The 10,157-nt window shown below is 32.8% G+C and overlaps 1 protein-coding gene and 1 long non-coding RNA gene across 2 annotated transcripts in view; one reads left to right on the top strand and one right to left on the bottom strand.

Annotated features, from left to right (window-relative positions):
* KANSL1L (KAT8 regulatory NSL complex subunit 1 like) overlaps window positions 1–10,157 on the top strand; it is an 83,637-nt gene that overhangs the window by 53,858 nt on the left and 19,622 nt on the right. Inside the window, exons 6-7 of the mRNA XM_006778941.2 lie at window positions 7,747–7,909; window positions 8,482–8,589. Of these exons, the coding sequence (XP_006779004.2) occupies window positions 7,747–7,909; window positions 8,482–8,589 (271 nt within the window). The remainder of the gene's footprint in view (window positions 1–7,746; window positions 7,910–8,481; window positions 8,590–10,157) is intronic.
* The window catches only part of LOC107181672, a 22,132-nt gene continuing 18,121 nt past the window's right edge, over window positions 6,147–10,157 (bottom strand). Inside the window, exon 2 of the long non-coding RNA XR_001512361.1 lies at window positions 6,147–6,247. This is a non-coding gene — a long non-coding RNA (uncharacterized LOC107181672). The remainder of the gene's footprint in view (window positions 6,248–10,157) is intronic.

Below are 10,157 nucleotides of genomic sequence, written 5' to 3' on the forward strand. Positions count from 1 at the left end.
TTTAGTTTCATTGGTCTTTTCTATTGTTTTGTGGGTTTTTTTTTTTAATCCTTACCTGGGGATATGTTTTTTATTGATATTTTTTAGAGAGAGGGAAAGGGAGAGAGAGAGAAAAACATCAATTGGTTTGCCTCCTGCATGTGCTCTGACTGGGTATTGAACTACACTCCAACTAACTGAGCCACTGGGACAGGGCTATTGTTTTTTAATTTGGAATTTTTCTTGTTTCCTGAGGTAGTCCTGTAAATCTATGAGCCTCCCTCAAAGAACTACTTTTCCTGCATTGAAGAAAAGTAACTTGGTTAATCTGATTTTTTAAAGGGTATCTACAAAAGTTTATGTTAAACATCACACTCAATGGTGAACTCTGAAAGCTTTTCCTTTCAGGTTGGGAGTGACACAGGATTCCCACTGTGGTCATTTGTATTCCACCATTTACTGCAAAAAAATCCAGCACAGTTGGACAAACAATAAAAGATGGCATCAAACAATAAAAGGAAGCATCAAAATGGTCATTTGTAGGAAATCCAAGATAATAAACACATGAATTATTTGAATTCATAATCAGTTTATAAAATTATTTTCCAGAAAAAAAGTATAATTAATTTTTAAAGATACGATTAACAATATTTTCAAAATTTATGAAGTACTTTGTACTATGTCTAGCTAGAGGTGTACAGATCTGTTACAGAAATAAGACTTGATTGAGAGGAATTAAAGAACATCTAGATAAGTGGTCCATATATTCGTAAATGTGAATGCTATAATGCAAGAAGTCAATTCTTTTCATATTGACTCATAGCTTTAATACATTGCCTATTAAAATCTCAAAAAGTGGTTTTGTGTATTTGTGTAGTGGGGTTTTTGGTTTGTTTTGGAATGTGACAAATTCTTTAAAAATTTTATATAGCAGTACAAAAGTTTAAATGTAGTTGTGACAATGTCAAGGAATATATTGGGAGGACTTGTTCTACCAGATTTTAAAGCTATAGGAGGTAAGACAATGTGGTATTGATGCAGGGCTAGAAGAATAATCGGTTAAAGCTTAGAGAGCTCAGAGACAGACCCAGTACATAATGGACACTTGGTTTAAGACAGATGGTAGTACAGAGCAGTCAGGAAAGGATACTCTTAATTTAATGGTGATAGTAAAATTGGTTATTCATATGGGGAAAAATACAATAGAATCTCTATCCCTTGCCATGTACAATATTCATCCAGAGGTAGATTGTAGAATTAAATATAAAAGGAAACATTAAAAGGCATTTTAGAAGGTACCTCAGCATATATGATGATCTCAAAGTAGGAAAATATTTTAATAAACCATAAAGCTATGAAATTAACGACATTAAAATGAAGGATTTCTGTTCAAGTCAGTGAAGCATAAGCAGCTACAAGGGCAAAGGTATTTGCCACACACATAACCAACATGGAACTCAGTCAGAATATGGAGAATTACTAAAACAGAAAATTGTCAACCAGTTTAAAATGAGCAAAAGATTTGAACATGCCACGCTCATAAAAAAGAGACTGTGCCCATCCAACAAATATAAAACAGTGGCCACCTCGTTGGTTATTTGAAAAACTTAAGATTAAAAGAACAAGATGCTATCTTATACCCACAAGATTAGAAAATTATTAAAAATAAAATATCAAGTATTGGTGTGGATGTAGAGCAGTGGTAACACAGTGCTGGTGGGCGAGTTATTGCCAAGCATGTTGGTAAATAGTTTGGTATTTTCTAGTAAAGTTGAAGATAAACATACTTATAGTTTAAGAATATGCTTCTAGAATGATACCCTAGAACAGTGTGTGACTTTGTGTATCAGCAGGACATGTATATTAATGTTCAGGGAAGCACTGTTTATAATAGCTTCAAACTGTAAACAATCCAGTTTGAATTATTCATATAACTATAATTATATGAACTTATAATATATTCATATAATGAAATTGTATGAATGTATACAGAAACATGCAATAACATGGATAAATTCCATTTACAGGCATACCTTGTTTTGTGCTGCACTTTATTTCATTTCACAAGTGTTGCATTTTTTTAACAAACTGAAGGTAAGGCCCTCCAACAGCAAAGAAATTAAAAAATAGGACTTACTGAAGATGGTTAGCATGTTTAGCAATGAAAGTATTTTTTAATTAAGGTATATACATTTTTTTCTTTTGTAGACATAGTGCTATTGCATACTTAGTAGACTACAGTATAGTGTAAGTGTAACTTTTACATGCACTGGAAAATAAAAATATTTGTGTGACTCAGTTTATTGTGATACTTGCCTTATTGCAGTCGTCTGGATCTAAACCCACAATATTTCCCGGGTATGCCTGTATATCCCTCCAAAATTTAAAAACACTTAAACACACATGTTCATAACATCACCATTCACAATAACCAAAAGGTGGAAATAGTGTAAATGTTAATCATTAATTTGTAAGCAGATAGTGGTATATGCATACATTGGAATGTCACTCAGCCGTAAAAGAATGAAGTACTAACACATGTTACAGTCTGGATGAACTTCAGAGACATTGTGCTAAGTGAAAAAGGTCAGACGTAGAAGGTCACATATTGTGTAATTCCATTTATAAGAAATATTCAGAATAGATGAATCCATAATGAGAGATTGGTGGTTGCCAGGGGCTGGGTATGTGAGGTAGTAGGAAGAAATTGCTTATTGGGTAAGGAGTTTTACTTTGGAGTGACAAAACATTTTTTGAACTAGATAAACATGATGGTTGCACAACATTGTAAATTGACTAAAGGTCACTGGATTGTTAACTTTAAAGTGCTTAATTTTACGTAACGTGAATTTCACCTCAATTAGTTACTTTTTAAATGTGAATTGATTTATGATATAAAATAATTGCAACATCTCTTGTAAAGCAAAAACTATAAATAACCCAAATGTTCAGCAATAGGAACTGGTTGAATACATTCGAGTATCCATACACTGGAATCTATAAAAAAGAATTAGGGAGCTCTATACAAACTAATGTGAAAAGGTGTGTAAGATGTATAATTTACTAGGGAAAAAAACCAAGACATGGAACAGTTCATGATACTATTTGTGTTAAAATATGGGGGCAAATTTCACACATACTACTGAGTAGTGGAATTGGGGTGTCATATGGTAATTGTTTAACTTTTTTGAGGAATCACTAAACTGTTTTCCACACCAGTTAAATATTTTAAATTCCCATCATCAGTGTATGAGGTTCCCAAAATTTCTATAACACTTGTTATTCCTTAGCAACACTTGTTATTTCCTGGGCTTTTATTTTTATTGCAGACATCCTAGTGCGTGTGATGTGGTACCGCATTGTGGTTTTGATATGCATTTCCCTAATGACCGTTGATACTAAGCATATATTCATGTGCTTGTTGGCCATTTGTATATCTTGTTTGGAGAAATGTCTGTTCAAGTCCTTTGCTTATTTTTTAACTGGGTTGTTTGCCTTTTATTGAGATGAGTTCTTTATATATTCTTGATATGTAGAAAAATCCATTCCTTTAGGTTTTCTTTTTAGATTCTGATGTTTTTAATGCACAAGTTTTTAATTTTGATGAAGTCCAATTGTCTATTATTTGTTTTATGTGTGTGTGTGTGTGCGTGTGTGTGTGCTTTTGGTGTCATAACTAAGACTCCATTGCTTAATTCAAGATAGTGAAGATTTGCCTCTGTTTTCTACTAAGATATGTATGGCTGTAAGCTCTTATACTTAAGTCGCTGATTCATTTTGAGTTAATTTTTATTTATGGTATTAGGTAAGAGTTCAACTTGATTTTTCTGTTTCCTAATTGTGAATATCCAGTTGTCCCAACACCATTTGTTAAGACTATTTTCCCTCATTGAATGGACCTGGCACCACTGTTATCGATATTTATAAAAGGAAACATTTACGTCAAGAAGGTCTCTTGATCAAAAAGTACGACAAAGAAAGTGAAAAGAAGCTCAGCCAGGGAGCGACATACAGAACAAAATGATTTGTAACTTTCTAGAGTGTGTAAAGTGAACTTAAAAATCAATAAGTAAAAAAAAATAAAAAAATCAATAAGTAAAAGACATCCCAATAAAAAAAATCATCAAAATATGTATTTCCCCAAAGAAGGAAAAGTGAATGGCCAATTATAGGTCTGAAAGGGTGCTCAACTCAAATAGTAAACGGCAATGCAGATTTTAACCATGAGATACTATTTGCATGCTCTGAGATTGGCAGAAATAAGACTTATGTTGGCATAAATCTGAAGCAGTGGGAACTAAGATCTGCTCTGTTGTAATGTCAGTTACAACTACTTTGTAAAAAAAGAATATATCTAGTCAAGTTGATTGTGTGCGTTCATGTATTTGTATAACTTAGTAATTCCATGTCTATCAGTGTACTCCAAAGAAATTTTTACACCCACGTGTCAGGACACAAACACAGGAGTGGACAAACGTAGGCTTATGCAAGTAATTAATATTTATTTATTATTGTATTATTTACATATAAACTGTAGACCTACTTTTGCCCATCCCTGTAATAATGATATTCACACTAGTGTTCTCCATAATAATAAAAAAACTAGAAACAATGTAGATATTTATAAACAGAGTGAGAATTGAATACACATAATTTTGAGGAATAAAGCAGGAAAATATAATTAACATTCTGTCTATATACATTTTAAACCATAGGTTTAAGTAGTAAATTGTATAGGATTACTTAGACTTATTTAGGAAAGCTATAAAGGAAATCAAAGAAGTGATAAAATTCAGGATAGCAGTTACTCCGGGAAGTGGAAAGAAAAATATGATTAAGGAGGCACACTGTATTAGTGAAAGATACAGGTGTAGCTGCATTTGACCAAACCGCACATAGTGACATAAACAAGATACAAGTTTCTTTCTTTGTCTTGTAACAGATTGAAAATGTTCTAGACATGACAGCCATGCTAATCCTGTGGTTACCTAGGAGTCAGGCTCTCCTGCCTATTTGATGTTTTGAGCATTACCCTCCTCCACATGGTTACAGTGGCTCCCACCACAGCTCTGTTACAAGTAGCAAGGGGGGGAATGACGATCACTTCCTGAACTGCACATGACTTCTCTTCATGGTCTTCTGGCTAGAATTTAGTAATTTTTAGGTGCAAGGAAGCTTAGCAAATGTGCCCAGCAAAATATCAGAAGTTTTGAACAGGGTGACAGCGCATTTATCAGGAGGAAAGTAGCAGTCTCTTTTACAGGCTTGTGTGGGTGGTGTAAGAGGCAAAAGGCATCAAAGTTATTGATACTGTTCTATTTCTTAAGGTAGGATGGTGAGTATAGGCATTTTTTTTAAAGTTATTTAATGCCTTTCCTATTTTGTTTTGCATATATGAAATGTTTCATTGTTAAAGTTAAAAAATTTAGTGGATATTTTTCAGGATTTTACTTGAATTTTATGCAGCATATGGTATTATTGATCACATCCTCTAGACATTTGCATTTTTATTGGCGAGAATCTCCTGGTTTTTCTCTTATTTCTCCATCTATTCCTTTTCAGCCTCCTGGGCTTCACTTTCTCTGCAGGGGGAAAAAAAGGCCTTTTCCTAGATGCCCCTCACTTGTCTCCATAATTATTTAGGATAGTTTCAAATTGGCTAATGGGTTTCCTGGATTTGGAAAAATTTCAAGAGAAAACTAATTATATGGTAAATATTCAGATTTTATTAATTTTTATTTATAATGCTCTAGCCATATATGGAAAAAGAGAGGTTAGCACATTTTTTCTTTGTAATTTCAAATAAATGTTCCTTATACCTTTCTGAGCTACATCATAAAAGAGCAAATAATTTTAATTAATCAAAAGTACAAATGCATCTTGTAAGGCTAGAAACAGCAACTGTTCCCATAAGTTTATACATATTATATAATTAGAATAATACTTGGAAATGACTCACATTCTTATTCATGTATCCACATGTATCCAATGTACTAGACCACCCAGAAAAATGATTGCATTTCCTAGCCTTTCTTTCAGGTAGGTGTGACTATCTGATTTAAGTCATGGCCAAATGGAATGTAAACAGAAGTCATTATGTAATACATTTTAGCATATATTAACAGGTACTGATTTTCTCCAATGAAATAGTCTCAGACATACACACATTTGAAGTTTTATTCACTTCAAATATTTTTTAATCAAATAGGATAGAATTCAGTTGGTCAGCATTCAAGTTTCAACCTTAGGTCAGGGATGGTGTCAGGTTCTGGGAATACAAAATTAAATATTACAGTCTCACTTTCATGGAGCTAATGGTCCAGGGGAAATCTAGCTGATTGCTATGGTAGGATATGCCCAGTTGCTGTGGGAACACGAGAAAATTTCAGTGGGCCAGGAAGTTCAAACTCAAGAAAGTTCAAACCTAATAAAAAATGTTTTAAAATAGCATCTAAGGGCCTCATTTATTATTAGCATTTTAAATATCAGTTACTTGAAAAACAAAATGAACCCTGATGTTATTGTCAAAAATATGGGTAAGAGTGAGGAAAGGAACACAAGTGACCTTTATTAATTTTTAAAATATTTTCTCTATAGATTTCCCCCGTTGGTTGTATAGTAATTTTATAACCATAAAAATATTTTTAAAATTCAGGATTTAACCCAAATATGTCCAGGATGGGGCAAAAGTATGTTTATAGTTGTTCATATGGAAAATATAATAATAAATAATAATACAAGAATAAACTATTTTGTATACTCAAAACTATAAATCTATTTTTGCCCCATCCTATATTTCTTAATGTAGCAACATACCTTTTTTGATTTAGTAACATGGTTTTCTTGAGATTCCTGGACTCAACTCTTTATCTCAAGAAACTAAAATTCTTGTAACATATTGCATGTTTCCCACATATTTTTTAAGTGTTTTATTTTATTTTATTTATTTATTTATTTTAAATATATTTTATTGATCTTTCACAGAGAGGAAGGGAGAGAGATAGAGAGAGTTAGAAACATCGATGAGAGAGAAACATCGATCAGCCGCCTCCTGCACATCCCCCACTGGGGATGTGCCCGCAACCCAGGTACATGCCCTTGACCGGAATCGAACCCGGGACCTCCCAGTCCGCAGGCTGACGCTCTATCCACTGAGCCAAACCGGTTTTGGCTTAAGTGTTTTATTTTAAATAAATTTTACTTAAACACGTAAAATACTCTTAGTACTTCACTGTTTTTCCAGTGTAAATATTGTCTCTTACTAGAATTTAAGGCAGAGACTCCAGTTTCATTCCTTAGTTGTAATAGGTTGCAAGGAGGAAGCATATACTCAGTTCTTAATCTTAATAGAGTCCCTGCTCAGCATCAGAATTCTTCCTGTAAATGGATTGTAACCATTTTCTTTTCACCCAAAGTTTCTCAAACTCATTTCTGAGATTTTATAAGATGGAAGAAAGACCCATTTTTCATAGACAATGCTCTTTCTTCATTTTGAAAAACTGAAAATGGTCTAGTCAAATCTCATCACATTCATGGCCTTAAGTAATTTCTCTCACTCTATGTCATTTTAAAGGTCTTTCTCCCAATAAAGTCAATAAACAGGAAAACACACACACACACAAATAAAGGTCTTTCTCCGTGGTGACTTAAGCCAGGACTTCTTCCTCTGTTATTCAGATACTCAATTATAACTGTTAACGTTCTCTCTGGTACAGTTTTCAAGAAAAAAAAAAATGAAGTCTTTAAATTATTTTTTTTCCCTTGCAGACTTTGCCTTCAAAAGAAACATTTTTAAATACTGCACAAATGCCTTGCCTGCAGTCAGCTTCAACTTGGAGTAGCTGTGAACACAATTCAAAGTCTAAAATATTAAGCGAACATGTATCAGAGTTAGACTCTTCTTTCCATTCTGTTCTATCATTGCCATCAGGTAAGCCTCTTTATAACGAAATTTCTGAGTAACTGAATATTTTCTATGGTAAAATCTAATCCTATAAATAAAATGAGTCTATAAAAGGAATCAATAGGCTTTAATCTGTAAAAGATTCATTTTGTGATTCATAATACTAGCAAACTAAGTAATGTAAAAGCTGACTTCTTCATAAAAGGTTGCATCTGATTTATAGTGGTTTTTCCTTCAAGTAATGAAATGCAAAGGTTGTGGGGGTGGAGTGGAATGATCTTAAAAAGAATCAGTCAGATTTGGCTGTGTTTTATGAAAGACTTTCAGATACATTTGTTCTCATCTGTGAATATTTATAATTTTGTTCCTTTTATGTCCTATTTTAGTTGTTCATCATTTGTTTAAGACATATAACCAGTAATTCCAAAATACTACTAATTTGTTTTGAAAGAGTATTCTGCTACTTAAAAAAGTTGACTTTTTAACCTTTGCTTATTTTTCTAAGGCTTTGTGCTAATCATAGAAAGAAAGCAATTTTACTGAACCTGTATGATTGATGTTCACTAAAGATAATTTTTTTAAAAACGTTATTTTTCCAGATGTGCCTCTTCATTTTCACTTTGAAACATTGTTGAAAACGACTGAAATAAAAGGAGATCTTGCTGAAAATAAATTTGTAGGAGACTGTATCATATCTCCATCCCCTGGTATGTTACTTACAAATCTTGTACTTTCTATATATCTTCTATATCTTTCATATGCTTATTACTTTTGCTTTCAATGGAAATAAAATTTAACAAAGGAATAAATGTAAATTCTTAATTTTTAATATTTACTTTTCACAAATTAGACACACACATACATACAAGAAAATACATGGGAGTAATCCTAACAAGAAATGTGGTACTTATTGAAAGAAAATTATGAAATATTATTGATGAATATTAAAGGGAATTTAAATAAATATGGATAAATAGCATTCCTGGATAGTAAGATTAATAAGGATATCATATCAGTTCTCCCTGTTGGTTTAAATGTTTAATGCAATGTAACTTGGAGTTCTAATACAAATTGTTTAACTTAACCAAATAACTGTGAAGCCCATTGGGAAAAATAAATGAGGAAATAGAAAAGGAATTGCTGGAAAAGGATTGAGAAAGTCTGGCACAACCACATACGGAAATATGGCAGAAACCTGTAATAGTTTAGATTCTATTTGGCTTACATTTAGGGAAGTAGATCCATGAAGCCAACTAATAGCTCATACTTTATTATATGAGAAGAGAAAATGGAGACCTATTCATTGAAGAGTATTGTTAGTCTTTTGGGAAAAACTTTGCACAGTCATTTCACCCCATGTATCAGAATAAATTCTAGGTGGTTCAAGAATTTTAAATAACTAAAATTATAAAACTTGAAAAATTAGACTGAAATGTTGTAAGTACTCTAAATGGGGGTGGAAACATTTTCTATGCTTGCAAGTAATCAGAAAAAAAATTAGTATGTTTTTACTATCTGCAAAGCTAAAATCTCAATATCAAAAAGTCATATAAAATGTTTTACTTCTAAAGAAGTTTATTTCCATGGGGAATAACCATCTACTTTAAAAATTCAAGAACCAACTGAATGCCTGTTGGAATTGAAGTTTTGAAGGTAGTAGATTTTAAAATAAATTTCTAAAACCTGGTAGCTTTTACAAATACCAGTAATAATGAGTCAGGCTATGTAGGAATTTTATCCTAGACACACTGACAATCAAAATATAACACTTCTAGGATTAAACTTAACAAGGACCTCCTGAGGAAACCATCAAGAGTTTACTGAGGAACATGAGTACATGCTTATTATGAAAAGAAATACCCCATTCCTGTCAAGACAGTTTTAACTTAAGATGCCATTTTCCCCCAAATCAATTTATATGTAGTTCTAAACAGAATTACAGAGGTATTCTTCTTTTGAAAGTTTTTCTGAAGTTTATTCAGAGAGAAAATATTGAATAGCCAGTAAAAATTTTAAAAGATTAATAAGGAGGTGTTAGATAACAGAATGTATTATCCTATCTAATAAAAGACAAAAAGGGTAATTAACCGTGCCTCCACTACGCTTCCCATTGGCTAATCAATGAGATATGCAAATTAACTGCCAACAAAGATGGCGGCTGGCAGCCACGCAGCTGAAGCGAACAGGAGGCTTGCTTGCTCCAGTGATAGAGGAAGCCAACGTTCCTCGCCTACCGCTGCCAGCTTCTGAGCTTGCACTCTAAGCAACACTGTTT

The sequence above is a fragment of the Myotis davidii genome, unplaced genomic scaffold (genome assembly GCF_000327345.1).
Source record: "Myotis davidii unplaced genomic scaffold, ASM32734v1 scaffold268, whole genome shotgun sequence".
Taxonomy (NCBI): Eukaryota; Metazoa; Chordata; class Mammalia; order Chiroptera; family Vespertilionidae; genus Myotis; species Myotis davidii.